Genomic DNA, 20603 nt, shown 5'->3' on the forward strand with positions numbered 1-20603 from the left:
ATCATCTGATTTGTTAATCACACATTACGTCAAGCTACATGATAATTAAAGACATATTAAAGCCAATGTATTTTATGTTGACCATGTACGTATGTATGTATGTATGTATGTATATTTGACACCGTGTCTTCTTGTTATCGAACTTTGTTAGTTCAGATTGGATGCACAATCCAAGAATAATTCAACTACACTTTTTTCAATGTTTCAGAATAATGAAACTGCAAAAAGACCCTATATAGGAAATCTATAACTGATTGATTAATGACTTATAATTCCTCAAAGATCTCCAGGTATTTGTGTTGGAGGATTGCAAGCCTTGCCATAAATAGCAGCTTTTCCCTTTTAGGGATGGTGATAAAACTGTCACACACTCCCACAGTGTAGACAACAATGATGTCATGTGAAAATGTGGAAATTCCTCACGTCAAAAATAGACTAACAAAACGCATTATGTACAACAATAAAAAATAAACGCATTTCGGTCGCTTGTGGAGCAAATGCGGCACATTGTAAAGGATTGTTCGTTCCGTTCTGTGGGTGTAACTTCTACCCTTGTCCCTAGCAGCTGCAGGCAGCTTGACAATCAGCTGATGAATGCTAGCGAGCTGTTGATGCTGCTACCTACCCCCACTAACTCACACGTTCACTAAACCTACGATTGCATTTTATTAGTATTTTAAAGACAAATATTCCCAATAACGTCGTTTTATGATTGCATACAAACTTAGCTTCGGCTACTAGAAAAATATATTTTCCAAAACATGCTGCTAAGGAAAAGCATTGATGCTTTATAACGAAACCTAATAACAGGTTTAACAACACGTCGCTAAGCGACGTGTTGTTTGCTTGAAGATCTGTTATTTTTGGTTAAGCGACACCCTCGCACGAAATTGTACATTTTGCGCAACATTGTTTTATTATTAAAGCATTAAGACGAATGACTTTGATTGAATATCAAGGGCTGTCACAAACAGGCATATGCTGAAATAACAGGAAAAGGGGAAACTTAATTTTCTTACCTGTTGTGGGTATTGTTGAACTTCTTGTTTCGGAATTTCCTTTGCCGCTGGTAATTATTATTTGTGTTTTCATTCGAAGGTAACGTTGAAGCGTATCCGTGTTCACATTCTGTTGGGATGAAAAAAAAAGCAGAACGGTGGTGGTGAGCTTCACGTCTCATCGCAGGCAGCAACATGCAAGCATGCAGCCAGGGCTGCCACGTAAACACCGACACAGTCGCACACTCGTTTACATGTACAGAAATAACATAAATGCAGTGTTGTTTTTTGTAACCCTTCTTAAGTTCTTATCAGACCATGGGGATTCCACCATTACCTCTATCTCTCCTTTCTAGATATTCCGCAGCTTCCAATAATAGCTGGATGTTTATCACCTGAACAGCCGTCATAGTGCTTTGCCTATGGATTAGTGTTGGTTTGTTGTTAACGTGAGTATATAGCGTGATCTTTCCAAAACAGCTGGTACAACTGATCAATGTTGTAATGTTCGATCGGTTTTTACACACACGATGTTGCTTTAAAAAAAATCTTGTTCAATATATTCGCTGGCCCACGAACAGCCTTTTGTCGAGAGAAAGAAAAACAAGCCAGTGTTTTCCACCAGCTTACAAAGCTGCAGCCAAAGCTTCACAGGGCCTATCATTAAAAACGATAAAACCAGTGTATCAAAGTACTAAAAGTGTCTTAGAAACACGATAACAAATTGTACAAAAAAAATGTATAAAAACAATATAAAATATCCCAACAGCCCAGAGCCAGCAAAGTCCCTGCTGCTGTTGCTCGTTCCTTTTCCTCCCAGTTTGTTTACCTAGGTTCTACAGCTGGGGGGCGGGGACCTCCAGAGAGAGAGGGGGCTTGTCAAACCGCGGGGTACCCTGGGAAACTGAGTCATTGAATGGCCTGGTCCATTTAATATAGGCTCACTCGGCATCATAGACTGTAAAAGTGTGTGTGTGCCTATGTTGGTCGTTAATGTTGGCATTTAACGGCCAACATAGGCCTATTATAATAATGATTGTGTTTGTGTGTGTGTGTGTGTGTGTGTGTGTGTGTGTGTGTGTGTGTGTGTGTGTGTGTGTGTGTGTGTGTGTGTGTGTGTGTGTGTGTGTGTGTGTGTGTGTGTGTGTGTGGGTGTGTGTGTGTGGGTGTGTGCGTGTGTGTGACTGTGTGTGTGTGTGTGTCTGGTGTACTAACTGTACTTATGCTGTATGTCAGTTTTATTTATTGCAATTTGGTTAGCAAAATCATATCATATGGGAATAGTCAACTATTTGACCTTTGTTTATACAAGTAAAATCCCATATACAACAGTATGTGGTTCTGAAAGTGGGTTCAGGGGACCTCCGTTCGGGATTTGATGGGGTTCCAGGGGTCCACACCTAAATGATTGGTAGTTAGGAACCAAATGGACCCTTTATACAGGTCTGTAATGGAACCATTCTACAATATCAGTGTTATGATGGGGGTCTGTGGCCTAATGAATGACAAACTGGGGGTCCTTGATATTAAAAAGATTGAGAACCAGTGCCACACAATGTCATACATTACAAGATACTGTATAAAGGCTTATCAATCAATGGAGGCTTATGTTTTGATTAATACTGTGGGTGAGGATGATGATGGGAGAGTTTTGAAACCGGATGCTACATGCGCACAAATAAAACATTGGACCCAGGGCCGGTTCTGGGGGGTGTCCTGCACACTGTGCACAGTTGGGTGACCTACTGATGGTCAAAGAAGGAGAAGATAGATGGATAGATAAACAGATATGATGAATTGATGATATATGCATTTCGGGAGGTTTGGGGATTTTACCCCGCAATTATTATTTTGTTGCTATGCAGTGCATGCAGGATCGCCCCCCTCTATATTTGTGTGCTGCCCACCCTAGTGTGGCAGTCTAGAACCGGCCCTGATTGGACCTCAGTTTAGCATGGCAAGTGTCCCTGTCACGGTTTCTCTCTCCACAATAATCCCACAAATCCTACAAATCCCATAATTCACCAGTGCTGTAGGGTGTATGTGTCGGCCGAAGCCAGGCCCAGCAACACATGACGTCACTGTCAAGAAGGTACTCGATTGGTGGCAGGCATTGACAGGCGTGAGAAGCGAACTTGCTTTCGGCCAATCATGAAGGCGTTTTGCGCCATGTGGAAGCCATGCGAAAACACCCACAAATATAAAACCAGGAAGCAAACAATCGGTGAAGAGAGGGGGGTAAAGTACCCAGTATCTGGTGCAACATTATGCATGTTACAGTGAAACTGGCGATTTTGCTATACGGCCACAGCGTTAGTGCAATATGCATTGATTTAGACAGTATTCAATTATTCATAACAAATATCTTTATAAAGATCAACAACGATGACAAGCAAATCTATTTCACATTACTTGCAACTGATTAGCAGAACCACAATAATAATAAAGTAGACTATAATAATAATAATGATTATTATTATTATTATGATGATGATTTTACAGAGAAGTTTAATCTGCTACGACATTAAAGGCAAGGGCGGTTCAAGCTGCCAAATGTCAAAATATAAAACCACACAAACTAATTAAATGCCGTTTTACAGCGAGGTCTCTTCATCTAATTTCATACACTGCCAATTCAACATTCACTAGTAATAATGGCTGTATAGCTCTATCGATTAAAGTTGTTTTAACCAAAGCCTACGAGGACACAATGACATCATCCTTAACTGAGTTGGAGGGCGCTGCAATGTGGTCAGAATTTATCTCACAACGGAGTGGCTGCCAGCATGCACACCCACACACACCCAATCATTATGTCATATACTGTATCACTACTCTACTGCAGGGAAATATGATAGATAATTGGTTTGCTTTAGAGTGCAGTTGCAAAGTGCTGCAATGTCCTACATGCATGATGCATCTGACGAAACATAAGTTTAAATATAATTACACTAGACCACAAATAGGTTATTTACCCCTCCATAATACCATGTAATGTTGCAGATGCACTAGTTAAGTGCGCACGCATAGACATTATAACAGCCTAGGCTATGGTGCTTAGTTGAATGAACTCAGCCCTTTGTTGTCTGAGACTGTGTAGACAATGCAAGTCTTGTTTTCGTAAAATTCAGAAGCAAACGAAAAGGCCAAAATGCAACACAATTAAACTCACTTCCATCCTTCCTCTCGGCGCTCTCAATAAAGCTAGCAGCTTCCAGCAAAACTTGCACATTTTTCAGAAAAGTGTTGATCTGATCCATGGGGGAGTCTTTGGAATTGAAGACGTCATTAAAAGGGCAACTAGACATGTCGAAATCTTGCTGATCCATGGACGTTTCGGAATCAAAAAACACTTCTTCGGTCTTCAGAGACAGACCTCTTCTTTGCCTCTCACTTTTGGCCATTTTCGTCCTGGTTTATGTGCAATCAGACTACTTTCTTAGCGGAATAAACTCTTGAGGCAGCAGCTGCCAGCCAGACCAGTACTGTAGGTAGGTATGGGTTAGTGTGAATGCGGGCTGTAATGTGGAACACTGGCCAATGCCTGTCTGTTGCGGTGCGTGGGGAACGAGAGCGCCCGGCCCCCCTCTGCCTCAGGAGCTCCGCATGGTCCTTGCGCCTGTAGGCTCATTCCAAGCCTTTTATTTGAGCAGCGTGAGTGATGAAATAAATGATGTACTATGTAGCTTAAAGTTATAATCTCAGACTCTCTCATTCACACTTGGTTTGCCTTTCTCTTGGTTTAGTGTAGTCGTCTTCTTAATATTTGTCTTATAATTCACATTACCGGTATGTTTAGTAGTATTTTAAGTAGGCTAAGAAGAATGTCTTTGATAGGCTGCCTGCTGCCATGATAACCAAATGAATTGTCCTCTTATATTTTTATTTTTTAGACCTACCCTTAATAGAGAGGAGAACAACTCATAATTGCTAATAAGTACAGCACTGTCTTTCTCATATGAGTGACAGGACTGGTAACTAGGACAGCTAGTCTGAGCGACTGAGCTAGACCTTAGCCTTGATCTCAGCAGACCTTTGGCTTTTCCACAGTGTCTGTACATTTTGAAAAGCAACATGTAGAGACAGAGGCTGCGGTACCCCCTCCATCACTTCAAAGAGCCACCGGCGGGCCATGATCTGTTTGATGTAAAGTTCACTGACAGAAACTTTCAAGTCCAACGCACACAGAGGGAACCTATGAAGGTCCGTCCCTCTCTCCCTTGCCTCCTCCCTCTGTGAGCAGTAGCAGCAGAGGAAGGAAAGGAAACCCATCTGAGTGCTGCCCTGTTTGGAGGTTGAAAGGTGCCATTGCTGGTGTATTTACGAGTGGATTTCTAAAAGCACCTGGCTACATCCTCTTTAGAATATTGGGGCCACTTCCTATTTGAGGTTACTGGGTGCTTAAAAATGGCCCTTTGCTACTGTACTGTCCGTAGCTCTGGAGCGGCGGAGCCTGTGCCAAAAAGATGATTAGTGATAGCTTTTTCCACTTCAATAACGGCCACAGTAGGTCACAATCCCTCGTCTGACCAGTACGGCCTTGTTTTCAAAGGTTGCGCAGTGGAATGCTGCAAAGTCGGGGGAGTCACACAGTGGTCACAGTTTGAAAAACTATAGGTCCAGGCTATGTGTCCTGTAGCCACACAGGCACTGTTGGAAGCCCTTAATCAGGTCAAACTCGTCCCTCTCGCCTCTTGGGCTTTGATTCCAATTCAAGGCAGCGCTGTGTTCCCTTAATTAAAAGGTAACTCCCGTGTCAAATCAAGGGTCTAGCCTATTCATAATGGCTCATGACAGCCCAAAGCAGGGAGAAAGGGACAAAGGTCAAATATTCAATAACAGGAGCTCATTCTTCTAAGTCCAAGTGGCAACCATAACAACAGGATTGCAATGAGGATAGTCTAATTGACTAAATGTGCCTTCAGTAAACAGTGGAACTGCACTTATTGTGGCAGTGAAGAATAGTAAGGATGATGATGATGATGATGATGATGATGATGATGTGGTAGTGGTGGTGGTGGTAGTGATGATGCAATGATAATATGATATGACTATGCAATGACAATAATTACCATATTAACAACGTATTTTTGCCAGAATGTGACAAGAGGTAATGTTTTCATCCCTGAGCAAATCACGTTCTTTGCTGGGAGCAACCCGCTGGGTGTTTTTTCAGGACCATTCTGTATTACTCTTGAGTCGTCATCATCATCATTTATGCACACACAGCCACAGTGGATTGAGGGCATAATAGAAAATCCAGCAACATTGAACTCTGAAATCTTCTGTCTGCTTACGGTGAGGAAGAAGATACGATGACAGAATATAAACAGACAATCATCAAGGGTCGTTACTGCTTCCTGTGAAACTCAGTGACATTATCATAAATGTCACTGATTTACATCATTCCCAGGGAAACACTTTGGTTGGTGTGTGTGTGTGTGTGTGTGTGTGTGTGTGTGTGTGTGTGTGTGTGTGTGTGTGTGTGTGTGTGTGTGTGTGTGTGTGTGTGTGTGTGTGTGTGTGTGTGTGTGTGTGTGTGTGTGTGTGTGTGTGTGTGTGTGTGTGTGTTCATGGGTAATTAGGAAACTTCTGACACGTGTACAGTGCTCTTATTCTCATGGATGTAGAGGGAATAATATAGGGTGTGGGAGAAGGCGAAATACACAGGAAGAGAAACCAGTTGAACACAAAAGGCTTGAAATAGAGCAATAGTAGAGATTGTATGTATCGTCAAGTGTCTTCACAGCTACAATTTACAATTACAATTTAGGCATTTAGCAGACGCTCTTAATCCAGAGCGATTTACATTAGGCAAGAACAAAAAAGCATGGCAATACATCACATACATAAAAAAGTAGTATTCATGAAACACGCGTAAACTAAGAACGTAACAGTGGAATCTCTATATAATGAAACTATACATATAACTAAACATATATACTATACTATACATATATAATATAAAGTGCTATGACTACATACAATGCAATTCTAGTGCTGTCTACATAACATGCTATAAGTCTGTATAAAATGCTATCTAAGTCTACAAAAGTGCTATCTAAGGGGCTAGGGTACGTGCTATGGGCCAAGATGGAGTCTGAACAGGTGGGTTTTCAGACTACGGTGGGAGATTGGGAGTGAGGCAGCGGTTCTGATTGTAATGGGAAGTGCATTCCATAGTTTTGGAGCCAGAACATGACAAGCTCTGCAGAATGACCATTTGTCAGAGAATACAATTAGCACAACAAATTAGCACAACAAATAAAAACACCTTAAATATTTTATTTCTTTCATAAATAGAGAATCTTTCAGTCAATAGGAACTGCTCCTGGTCTAGCCCCTATGGAATGTATGGAATGCTTATGCTAATACAAAACAACATAATACTTCCTAAGGTTAATATGAGCATCAAAGCAATATTTTAAATATTTTTTATTAGCACGTGCATTCCATACATTCCATAGGGCTGAACCATACATGGACATATGACATCATCAACTTGCGATGGGAGCAGTTCCTGTTGAGTAAAAGATTCTCTTTTTATGAAAGAAATAAAATATTTAAGGTGTTTTTATTATTTTAATTTCAGTTGTAGAGGGCAAGTATAATATTTTAAAGCATGTTTGTCTATTAGCCAGGGATCCTTTTAAGTGGTTAACAGATATATAAAACCAATCTTTTCAACATCATCTGCATATGGATATGGGTTCTCACTATGATGAGAACCCATGGGTTCCCTACTATGGGAAGGTATAAGTCTACACACTTGGTTTTATCATTGCCGGACTGTGGAAGGTTTGAAGATATGCCTGCTGATGACATCATCATATCAGTGGTAATTTCAAACAACATTTCAACCTTTTTTTGTACATTTTGTATTGATGCAAAAACAATGGCTTCAATGTGAGTGTGCTCGCTTTCCAGGAAGAGATGTCGTTTCTATTATCTTGTAATCCCCCCAGATGGTGTCATTGATAGGCAGGTTACTGAACTGTCCACTCCACAGCCCACCTCTGAGACGAGAGATGAGAGATTTGAGCATATAAGGTACCATCTTAAAATGAGCATTAGTGAGAACCAATTATAGGAACACAAGGTTGAAAAATGGTGTCCCTTAAGTGTCCCATGAAGCCTGATTTATACTTTGTCAAATGATGGTGGTGTGTAACGAAAATAGACGTAACGTATAGGATATGCTTAAAAAATAAACATATTTGACTATAATGACCAAAAGGGGGATGCCAGGTTTGAAAGTGGTCAAAATGGGGGTGCATACTTAGTTTAGACTAGTCATTGGTTAGACATGGGTTAAGGTTAGGTTCAGGTGTGCTGCCCCGTGGGAGGTTAGGTTTAAGGTGAGGGTTTGAGATAGGTTGTAGTTGTAGGACTAATGACTGGTCTAACCAATGACTAGTCTAAACCGAAAACTATCTAAACTAAGTACTGCACCCGTCAAAATGGGCTGTGATGTATAAGAAGAAGGAAGCTTGGGTGTTTGCACGTGGCGTGGCTGTGTGCACGTCAGCTGCAGAACTTCCCTGCCGTAAATCAACCTGTAGTGCCTCTCTTTTGTTTGAGTGGTTGTCCACTGGTGTGGTCGACAAGGCTCCTGAAAGGGACCCTCGTCCTGACCTAATACCCCCACTAGCAACCCACCCCCATCATTTGTTCTCCCTGGGGGGTTAAGCTTAAGCACATGACCACTGTAAATGTCTCCCCTCTGCTGTTGTTTGTCTCTGGGGATCAATTACATGATTACTATAATTCCATGGCTTACATGTGAACCAGTCATGGTGGCTCGTTGAACACACACACACACACACACACACACACACACACACACACACACACACACACACACACACACACACACACACACACACACACACACACACACACACGTCACACGCACACCTGCAAATCCCATCTTTATTTGTCACAGCCACAAAACAAATAGCTGCCACTGTGTTATGCTTATATTTCCTTTGTGCTTTGGAAACTGAGGGCAGGCTTGTACAGGTGTGTGCATGTGCGCTCTGTGTGTGTGTGTGTGTGTGTGTGTGTGTGTGTGTGTGTGTGTGTGTGTGTGTGTGTGTGTGTGTGTGTGCGTGCGTGCGTGCGTGCGTGCGTGCGTGCGTGCGTGCGTGCGTGCATGTGTGCGCGCATGTATGTGTGTGTGTAGCCTACTGTATATATATATAATTGCTATCTACAAGGCCTTTACAGACATTTATTGTAAACCCCATCCATCTCGAGGAGTGAATGCTGGCTGTGTGAACAGCGGCTGTGTGATGTGAGAGTGACAAAGTGGTTTTCTGTGGGACCCCTTCGACTGACCTTGCATTGGCACCACTAGCTACAGTATGCTAGCGTCAGTGTGCTTATTTTCCCAAGGGCCTAAAGAACAGTGTGGGTCTCTGCTTTGGCAGTGTTTTCTATAGTTACACCTGTTGGTGCCTTATATGTCACGTCACACTGAACATTCTTTCTTTCCCACTTACACAGGTGTTCCGGCCGGGTATGGTCTGACTGAGCCGAGCCTACTTTAGGAGGCCAGGAGCACTCAATTCTCTCAAATCCCAACGTACCTCTGTAAGGCCTAAGCCCTGCACCTTCACAGACGTGATTGATGTCACCTGGCTGGAAGTTGTTCCTTCCATATTATTGCCACTAACCGGGGGATCTCAGAAGGTTAGTGGCAATAATATGGAAGGAACAACTTCTGGGCTCCCCCGGTTAGGCCTGTATTTAACGTCATGATATGAACAAATTTAACATTGATCTGTGGGTAATTCCATCAGGACATGCGGAAAATGTGCAAAAGGGCTGGGAGAGCCTTTTTGCGCAAATTGACAATTTGATTGGGATGACAGCTAGTCCTAAACCTGTTCTGACATGTTTATCCTGCCCCACCCGTCCTTCCTCTTCGATGTCTCCCTTTTGACTGATACCCGTCCTGTCCAATTCAAACTCTAAACGGGCCTGCCCCCCAAACCCTATACACTCAAGACACGCTCCATATATGGCCAGTACAGAATTGAGGGGTCAATATGTCGTACTCGGACATATGGACATACATACAGATTTTACAGACCTACACACATAGCTGTTCATTGGAGATGGTTTGTGCCACTCAAAAAGGAGCAGGCCAAGTATATAGACCCCTGGGGGACACTTGTCAACAATGTATAGGCCCGGTTTAAGTGGTTAACAACGAGCCGTTTCAGCGGTTATAACACTGGTCAAGATGCTAATCTGTCTTCCATCAAGATAACAGTCAGGCTTTTGCTTTTGTTAGGCTGGAGCTGCGTGGCCCCTGGGAAAGGCTTCCTGGGTATTATCTGTGCTCCAGGATATTCTCAGCCCTTCCTTGTGATACAGTATCAAAACAACACATTATATGGCAAGACCGCACCCAGTTCCTCAAATCAGCGCCGCCGTGTTGTGTGTACTATACGACTACACTTCTCATTCTCAAATTCTCACACGATCTCTAGGGATTTAGGCCTACATTTTTGAGGGGCGCTAGCCCCTGTACAGGTTTAATGTTTGTCTTTAGTTCAATGTTTGTTTTGTAAATGCCATTGACAATGAAGGGAAAATTTACGTCATAATGTGCCTTATTACGTCATAGTCTCTTTATTGTTAATGGCGTTTCATTTTTGTGTTTCTCTTAACCTCTCATATGGAGCAATAAATTATAGACAGATATTGTTTCTTCACATTTATCCCTGGAAATGTATGCAGGTTGACACTGTTATGTGACGAAGGAGGCTACAAATCAGGCATATCAGAGACCTTAGAGGACCTCAAACATGCACAGCACACATTCTGTTGTAGTTGGACAGAAACCTGTTAGATGAGAGAGTGACATTGCCCCTCCCTTGGCGATTGCCCTTTGGCTCATGGTGACCATTGTTCCAGTCTGTTCCCAGGCATTGACATCTGGTGACAATGGCCACGGCGGGAAATAGGAAGGGGAGCGTACAAGTGTGCGCACATGTCACGCACACACACACACACACACGCACGCGCACACTAGGGCTTTCACTTCTAGTGATTTTTACTAGTTGACTAGTTGTCTAGTTTACTAGTCGACTAGTTGTTTAACTACCTATTATGTAAAAACAAAAGAATAAAAATAAATAAATAAACAATTTTTTTAATAATATAACTATAATCTAGCTGATCTTGAGGCCTACAAAAATCTTATCAACTAGTCAACTAGTACCAACAAGGTCAACTAGTGTATTTACTAGTCGACTAGTTGAATAGTCGACTAGTTGCTTAAAGCAACGTATGCATGTGCGCTCATGCACACACACACACACACACACACACACACACACACACACACACACACACACACACACACACACACACACACACACACACACACACACACACACACACACACACACACACACACACACACACAAACAAAACACACCCATGGCATGTATGCCAATATACATCCAATCAATCATGAACACAGAGAAATAAACAAACCCTATGCACTCAACAACAATGTAAGTGAAAACACACACTAAAACAATCTCACACTCTTGGAACCAGATGAAAGGCATGAGAGGTGGACACACATGCACATGCCCAGGGTTGTGTCCCGGTTTGTCTGTGGGGTGCCGTGGTACGTGTGTGTGTGTGTGTGTGTGTGTGTGTGTGTGTGTGTGTGTGTGTGTGTGTGTGTGTGTGTGTGTGTGTGTGTGTGTGTGTGTGTGTGTGTGTGTGTGTGTTTGTCTCTGTGAAGAATATTACAATATTGGTGTCCCAAAAAACAAGTGCAGAGCTTGTTGTGAACTTGTGACATCACAGACATGTGTAACCACTTTTATATGTTATGGGGACATCTCACAGGCCTCTTTTTCCTATTGTAGTCTCTAGAGGGAGGGACAGTATAGGTCTTTTTCCTATTGTAGTCTCTAGAGCAGGGGTTCTCAACCCGTGGGTCGCGACCCCTTGGGGGGGTCGCCAAATTATTTTAGGGGGTCCCCAAATTATATATAAAAAAAAAAAAGATTTTGTTTTTTAATTTTTGTTTCACGATTTTTCAAAAATAGCAGACCTACAAGCTCGTAGCGCGCCACTCGGTGGCGCGCTATGAGCTTGTAGATCTGCTATTTTTCAATAGCTAAATTATAACAATGCTTAAAACACCAAAAGGGGTTCCCGCCCAAAATGGTTTAAGGTTATTGTAGCAGTCAATTTATATTGGGGGTCGGGAGGGGGGGCGGGGCGGGGGTCCCGAGACATTGCCAAAGCATTTCCGGGGGTCCCCGGAAATGCTTTGGCAATGTCTCGGATGCATTCACACAAATATTCAATAACAACTTTGTTGTTGCCAGACTGGAAATATATTCGGGGAGTGTGTCCATGGCCAGCGTACACCGTACACAAAAAAAGTTTGGCGCTGATTGATCCAATGGTTTGCAAAAAATTTGCCCCGAACACACAGACACAAATAAGCACACAAGGGAGAAAACCTAATCCCTCGCCCCGCCTTTGGCTGGCAGAGATGGTAAACAGCACTGTACGTTAAAGGTGTTATTTAGTAGGAGTAATTAGTAAGGTGTAATTAAGTAATCCTCTGTTGTGGTCCTGTAAGAGCTTTCCTCTAGTAAGGGTGGCGTTACAGTTGAATCGCTTCACTGTAAAATAACCCAGTGGTTCTCAAAATGTTCAGGCCGCGACCCCTAAAATAATCATATTTAAATGTTTTTTTGTGTGTGTCTTTCGCCTTCATTTTATATTTTTTATAGAGGGATAGACAGTAGGCTGACAGGAAATGGGGAGAGAGATGGGGGGGGTGACATGCAGTAAAGGCAGTCGGGATCGGGAGTCAAACCCGCGGCACACTGCAAGACTGGATTACCAGCCAAGGTGCCTGGACCGCTGAGCCATGGCCCAGGCCTAAAATAATCATATTTGAACTGGGGAGCCCCACCCTGACAAGCACTTGGAGTTGAGGTGAGGCATTACATTATAGTTTGACTCGGTTCCACATATTCTGAAAATAGCCGATCTACAAGCTCGCAGCGCCTTGCTTTCTTTCTTATTGAGGTCTTAAAAAGGTCTTAAATTGTCAATTCACTGTCATCTGGGGACCCCCCCCCCCCCCCCCCGCCCCCAAATCATGTGGGGATGTCCCTGGAGGTCCCGACCCACAGGTTGAGAACCACTGTCCCAGAGAACAGGCCACCATGCAGTATCACACGCCATGTTCTTAAGTTTTGTAAACACACAGATAGAGAATATACACGTATACATAAGTATACATTTACAAGTCACATTATGTGACCAGAAGATCTGTGAGTCATAACAGATAAAGAAAGAAGCAGAGTGGAATATTCAATAAGTACACACAAGAAAACATAACGTTCTAAAAGGCACATTACAATTGCCCAACAGCGAGGATATCTTAATGAGAGCGAATCAGTACAGATATTGGGAGTGCCTCATGCCAAACCTACAATATAATGGGATTCCAGTCATCTTCAATCAAAACAAACAATCAAAACAAGCACACGCACGCACGCACGCACGCACGCACGCACGCACGCACGCACGCACGCACGCACGCACGCACGCACGCACGCACACACACACACACACACACACACACACACAAAAACATGGCATTAACCAGGAACAGCGCGACAGAGAACACGAGTGGGGGAGACACACGCTCAGCACGCCTCCACTTAGTTGTCCATGAAACTATGGAAGGCACACACACCAGTCTGGGTGTTGTTTGCTGCTGGTCCCAGTCTAACCTGTCATTTACCCACGGGGGCCCGCAGACTGTTGTCTCTGGGGCTCCACTGGAGGTGTGGCACCACACTCCCCCTAAAACAACACGCGCACAGCACAGCACAGCACAGCACAGCACGCACGCGCACGCACGCACGCACGCACGCACGCACGCACGCACGCACGCACGCACGCACGCACGCACGCACGCATGCACGCACACACACACACCACACACACACACACACACACCTGCCTCCTAACCTACTCCTCTGATGTGGGATGGTGCCAGGAGGGCCCTGGGCAATGTGTCTCCCCTGCAAATTAGAGAGGAGGAGAAGATGATGATGAGAGAGACAGAAAGCGACTGAGACTGAAGGGCAGAGAAGAAAGAAAGAAAGAAAGAAAGAAAGAAAGAAAGAAAGAAAGAAAGAGACAGACAGACAGACAGACAGACAGACAGACAGACAGACAGACAGACAGACAGACAGACAGACAGACAGACAGACAGACAGACAGACAGACAGACAGACAGACAGACAGACAGACAGACAGACAGACAGACAGACAGACAGACAGACAGACAGACAGACAGACAGACAGACAGACAGACAGACAGACAGACAGACAGACAGACAGAGCAGGTTGAGAGAGCTAATGATGTGACATGGGAGAGATGCTGTGGGAGGAAGGTGATATGACATCACTCAGTTTACTTGGTTACGGCTCAATCTCACTGCCTTTGATTTTCACACAGTCTGTTGATCTCTCGCACACACACGCGCACACGCACACACACGCGCACATACACACACAAACACACACATACATACACACACACACACACACAGATTTCACATGCGTAAACATGGTGTCGCGTCCTTCTTTGCCACTCTGGAATGGTGGCCTGTGAGCCCTGGGGAGACAGCCGGGACTATAGCTGTAAAGTGCACACTGGAGAAGAGCCGGAGGAGAGAGAGGTGAGAAGTGGAGAGGAGAGGAGAGGAGAGGAGAGGAGAGGAGAGGAGAGGAGAGGAGAGGAGAGGAGAGGAGAGGAGAGGAGAGGAGAGGAGAGGAGAGGAGAGGAGAGGCTGAAGGAGAAAATGAAGGTGGAGAATAGACTGAGCTGGAGGAGATGTGAGGAGAGGAGAGGAGAGGAGAGGAGAGGAGAGGAGAGGAGAGGAGAGGAGAGGAGAGGAGAGGAGAGGAGAGGGTGAAGGAGAAAATGAAGGTGGAGAATAGACTGCTGTGGGAATCGTGCTGCTGTCATTTTCACACCGACTTCCTGTTGTCACCGCTCCCATTTCCTGTCCCCAAGGATCTCCCTCGCTCCTCCAGGCACACATGCAGTACCACAATACCCCCCTTTGTTTTTTGTTTATGTCCCCCGTTGGGTTTGCTAAATAATTCATTTTCGTCATTATAAGCGCTTCATTCAATGCTCTGGTGCTTTGTGAAAAAAAACTTTTTATTTTCAGTTGCAGTCATAAACAACTGTAAAAGGATTGTGGCCTAACTCCAAGGAGCCATGGCACGCTTGCTGATGAATGGATGTCTGACCTTTACATGGATGAAATGCATTGAGGGTTGGCAAATCTTATATGAGCCAATGGTGGTTTAACCCATTCAGGCCTGACGTCGAAATTTAAAAAAAAAAGTTTTCTAAATCATGACAATTTTCGGAAAGATTTGAGGCACATTTTAACGATTTTTCAAAAATAGCAGATCTACAAGTTCATAGCGCGCCACTCGGTGGCGCGCTATGAGCTTGTAGATCTGCTATTTTTCAATAGCTAAATTATAACATAATGTTTAAAACACCAAAAGGGGTTCCCGGTTTAATGGTTAATGTGGTTAAACTCTAACGTGACATGGATGCGTTCCAGGTCTCAATGGATTAACACAGTGGTTCCCAAACCTTTTCATGTCAAGGACCCCCAAAATTATACTCATTAGCCTGCAGACCCCCATTTGAAAATATATGCCCTGGGCCATGGCTCAGTGGTCCAGGCACCTTGCGGCTGGCAATCCAGTCTGGCAGTGTGCCGCGGGTTCGACTCCCGATCCCGACGGCCTTTACTGCATGTCTTCCCCCCATCTCTCTCCCCCATTTCCTGTCAGCCTACTGTCTGTCCCTCCATAAAAAAATATAAAATAAACGCGAAAGCCACAATTTTCATTTCATTTAAAAAAAGAAAATATATGCCAAGGACCCCCATACGAGAAGGTTCTTACGGCTCTAGCAGTGATTTTCAACCATTTTCATCTCAAGGGCCCCCGGTTTGACATGAATTAGGCCAGTGGTTCCCAAACCTTTTCATGTCAAGGACCTCCAAATTGACACCAATTAGCCCGCGGACCCCCATTTGAAAACATATGCCAGGGACCCCATATAAGAGAAGATTTTTACGGCTCTAGCAGTGATTCTCAACCATTTTCATTTCAAGGACCCCCAGTTTGTATAGGAGAAAACTTTCGCACACCTAGAAATTAGGCGTATGCACAGGTGCGTAGGCCAGTGGACATCAATGAAAGCAATAAGGTACACCCGCACACTGTGTATTTGCTCGGTACATGAGTATTGTCTTATTTAATGAAGCAACGTTTCAAGGACCCCCAGTTTGACATGCATTAGGCTACGGACCCATAATGGCATTTCTATCTCTGGGACCCCAATGTATATTTAAAATCAAAGTTAATTTAACTCTGAGAGTGTACAAATGGAACCAAATGGACAGTTACAGACCCATAAGGGTCCATTTGGTTCCTAATTATCATTTAGCTGTGGACCCCCTGGAACTCTCTTAAGGACCCCTAGGGGTCCCCGGACCCCACTTTGGGAACCACTGGTTTAACAGTTAACACATACTGCATGCATGTTCCCCATTCCTCCATCATCTTTCCCTCTGTGTCTGTTTATCTCTCATGTGCTGTTTTCCTCGTCCTCGTCCTCCTCTCATGCGTCCTCACCTCCTCTATTCCTTCTTTCTTGCCTACATGTTTTTTTTTCTCCCCATTATCCGAGGCAGGGGGAACACTTGTGCACTATAGGTTGTACGACAGAGTATACAACGACTGGAGATACAGCTTGCATGACGAGCAGCAACCTTTCGTTGGGGGCTCTCTGATTTCATTATTTCCATTATGGGGAGACTTCCACCGTGGCAATCCCATTAGGATAAGACGGGGCCCAGCGGGAGAGGGCGTGCTGCCTAGGGGTGAAGTGTGTGTGTGTGTGTGTGTGTGTGTGTGTGTGTGTGTGTGTGTGTGCGTGCATGCGTGCGTGCGTGCGTGCGTGCGTGCGTGCGTGCGTGCGTGCGTGCGTGCATGCGTGTGACAGAGGATAACGTAAACAAAACAAAAAGTGGCTTCACTTTACCGGGATTTATTTCAAAAGGTTGAATTGCAAATGTTTGGGTTGATACTTTGCTGAAGGCTGTTCAGCTTCTGTTCCACCGCCTGGAAAAGAAAGACAACATTATACATTAGTCATCAAAACATGCAGGAAAACATTTGATGAACATGTGATGCCTTTGAGGGTGCAGGAGGTACACTGGTGTCTTTTGTACACTGCTATCTTTTCATTTATAAATCCATCCTTGGACTGCTGCCCAGATCCACTTACATGTTACATAAACAGTGCAGCTGTATAGCCTACGCTCCCAGGCTTCACCGTTCTGTCCGTCTTCTCCTCCATACTGAACATGCCTTTTATCAGGAGGTCCCTAACAGAATTAGTTATAGCATCGCCAACATTTTGACCACTGTATCCATATTTTATATTTGGGCTATTTGTTTTATTTTTTTAATGTTTTTAATCTTGAAAATGTTTTGAAGATTTTGAATTTGCAATTGATTTTTTTTTACACAAATCTTCTCTTCCGGGGGTCCCTCCCTGGCACAAAACGCTTTCAGATGGGAGTCTGCGGCCAAATACAGTACAATTCGGGGACCTTGACACAAAAAAGTTCGAGAACCACTGAAGCTGAAGCTGGACCCTCATGATAAACATTTTGAACTTCTTTTATAAAAGCAGGAGGAGGTGTGCACTTGCACATTTGTTATAATTCTTCTAGTACTTTTTGTCTGTCTGTCTGTAAGAGTTGTATCGCAATTTTAGAATGTAAGCAAATTAGGCTGATACAACACCAACTTTGATGAGGCTGTATTGCTTTGTTTGTCATTTCCTGGAAAATGAACATTTTGGAGTTATGAGGTTTCCTCCCGACAGCAGAGATATAAAGTATAATAAGCATCATAAGTCATATCAACAACATCGACTGAGCTGATCTACTGTTTTATGATGATGCAAAGGTCATGTTTGAGCGAGTCAAACACATGATCACTTGCACAAATAAAGATGATGTGATAAGAGCGTTTTGATGATGGAAGGTAGAAAGGTGTTTCTCGTTAACACCAGAGATACCATATTCATTTATCCACATGTCTATCTTCTTTTTCTGCATTAAACAAATTACAGAATGCACAGTAATAATCGCTTGGTGAGCTTGTGGCGATGGAGATTCCGCCTCCTACAAAAACCAATGTGTCGATCAACTACACTAAACTAAACTACACTTTAGAGAGCCAAAGGCTCTCTAAACATACACAGTCAAATCCTCAGCGTTAATTACTGCATTAACTCAGAGAGTAACCAAATGGTTACATTTGTACACTCTCATAGTTAAATGAACTGTATTTAGCATACTGTTTAATGCTGGCACCCCCGTTCATGTAATGGTGTTTCTCTGCTAACTTCTGTGTGGGAGGGAGAGAGCTGGGTAGCGTGATAGATAGCCCATGAATCATTCTTTACGACATCATCATCTGGAGGCTGGGCTGGCTCCCACCCCAGTACTCATCACACTGACAGTTTAAACATCCCATTTAGCGCCCCCTTTTTAATGTATATATGTATGCCAATGCAAAGGAGGGATAGGTCAGAGGGGCCCCATTTGGTCTGAGAGCACAACAGACAAAATGTACTGACCTAGACACTGTGATGACCGCTTCTGTTCTGCTCGTGGTCCTCTGTGTTTGTGTTTCTGTGTTGGAGGACGAGGAGGTCAGCCCTGGCAGTATGTTTGGGGAATGAAGCACACCTGCCTCCAATCATCCAATCATCCCATGGCCGGCCTCAAGGAGGCCTACATGTCATATTGTGGTGTGGTGTGTACCGTTTGTTGTGTGTTAAATCAATGTATTTGATTCTTTTAAGTACTGGCGTGGCCTCCCATGCTTGTTAATCGTAGTCGGGTTAATGACAAAATGGAATCTCGTCCGCTTTGGAAAAAAATGGGGTCATGGAAGGGGTCATTGCAACATCAGTATATGTATACACACACACACACACACACACACACACACACACACACACACACACACACACACACACACACACACACACACACACACACACACACACACACACATCAGCGTGCCCAGATTTGCTGCGGTTATTCTGCTGATGCTGTTGATGAGACACAATGAGATTGCCTGTTTAGAGATAAAGGTTCAATTGAAAATAAGAGTTGTATCGCAATTTTAGAATGTAAGCAAATTAGGCTGATACAACACCAACTTTGATGAGGCTGTATTGCTTATTTGTTTGTCATTTCCTGGAAAATGAACATTTTGGAGTTATGAGGTTTCCTCCCGACAGCAGAGATATAAAGTATAATAAGCATCATAAGTCATATCAACAACATCGACTGAAACTAGAAACTGTTTTATGATGATGCAAAGGTCATGTCATAAGGTCATTATCATCTGATGCTGTTGATCAGCATGTTCAAGTTTTGGTGCCCAGCCAGCATAGGCCGGCCGGGTTATCGTGGTGTGGGTGAAGTGGGCTCTCTCTCACAATCTTCTCACCTAAATCCTCATAAGTCTAATGTGTCTGTCAGCTAAATAGATGTCCTTCCTGCCTGACACAATACATGTGACAGGGAAATGCACAACAGCATGTATGGCATATATAAACTATACATGACAAACATGAAACCTTTCGAGTAGACAGTAAAACAATAAGGAAATCACATTCACGCTGTCAATTCAACACTGCGCGTCATTGTCTATATTCTTAAGTTTTACATTGCAGGCACACAGCGTGCGCACACACACACACACACACACACACACACACACACACACACACACACACACACACACACACACACACACACACACACACACACACACACTTAGGGCCGCGTCATATGTTATTTGAGCGCAACGTTTATCATTTGTGTTTACAGCACCAAGGTCAAGCATCTAATGTTATGTTACGTAATAAAAGCAGTAAATCAGTGTGCTCACTGTTTGCCCAGAGTGCTTCAGTCTGCTTAGGAAGAGGATCCTCTCTTTTCGCAGAAACAGACAGTAGAAAGAGGATGCCCTTAGAGCTCTGATGTTTGTGCATAAGTAGGTCTCAGATGGGCCCTCAGGCTGAGGCCCAGGCAGAGACAATAGGGACCACAGCGAGGTGGAGGAGAGGGATCTCAAACTGCTAGGACCAAAACTAGGTCTTCCATTCACTGAAACTTGGGGACGCCCTTCTTACACAGACAAAGAGGTAGGGTGGGGGTGGGTGACTGACTGACTGACTGAGTGTGAATGTCTGTGGAGTTTATATGGACGCGGAGAGAGTGTGTCTGTGTGCATTAATGCTTAATGTATGTGCACACGCATTGGGGACTGCACAGATTTAACACGCGTGCGCACATACACGCGTACACACGCACGCGCGCGCGCACACACACACACACACACACACACACACAGAGTGAAAGAGTCGTTATAGTATACGCTTCACAAGTGAACTATGGGTGCCCC

General features: G+C 43.8%; 1 protein-coding gene across 4 annotated transcripts in view; it reads right to left on the reverse strand.

Annotated features, from left to right (window-relative positions):
* The window catches only part of mxi1 (max interactor 1, dimerization protein), a 31365-nt gene extending 26801 nt beyond the window's left edge, over positions 1-4564 (reverse strand). For 2 of the 4 annotated variants that reach the window (XM_079499654.1, XM_079499653.1), the window contains exons 1-2: positions 1336-1794; positions 1020-1128 (exon numbers count right to left, since the gene is read on the reverse strand). In XM_079499654.1, the coding sequence (XP_079355780.1) occupies positions 1020-1128; positions 1336-1408 (182 nt within the window). In that variant the 5' untranslated portion in view covers positions 1409-1794. Of the gene's footprint in view, positions 1-1019; positions 1129-1335; positions 1795-4170 lie in introns of those variants that run through there. The other 2 variants (XM_079499651.1, XM_079499652.1) reach the window with 2 other exon arrangements.
* Positions 4565-20603: the final 16039 nt, after the last annotated feature.

Source organism: Electrona antarctica (assembly GCF_951216825.1).
Source record: "Electrona antarctica genome assembly, chromosome: 4".
In the NCBI taxonomy this organism is placed as follows: Eukaryota; Metazoa; Chordata; class Actinopteri; order Myctophiformes; family Myctophidae; genus Electrona; species Electrona antarctica.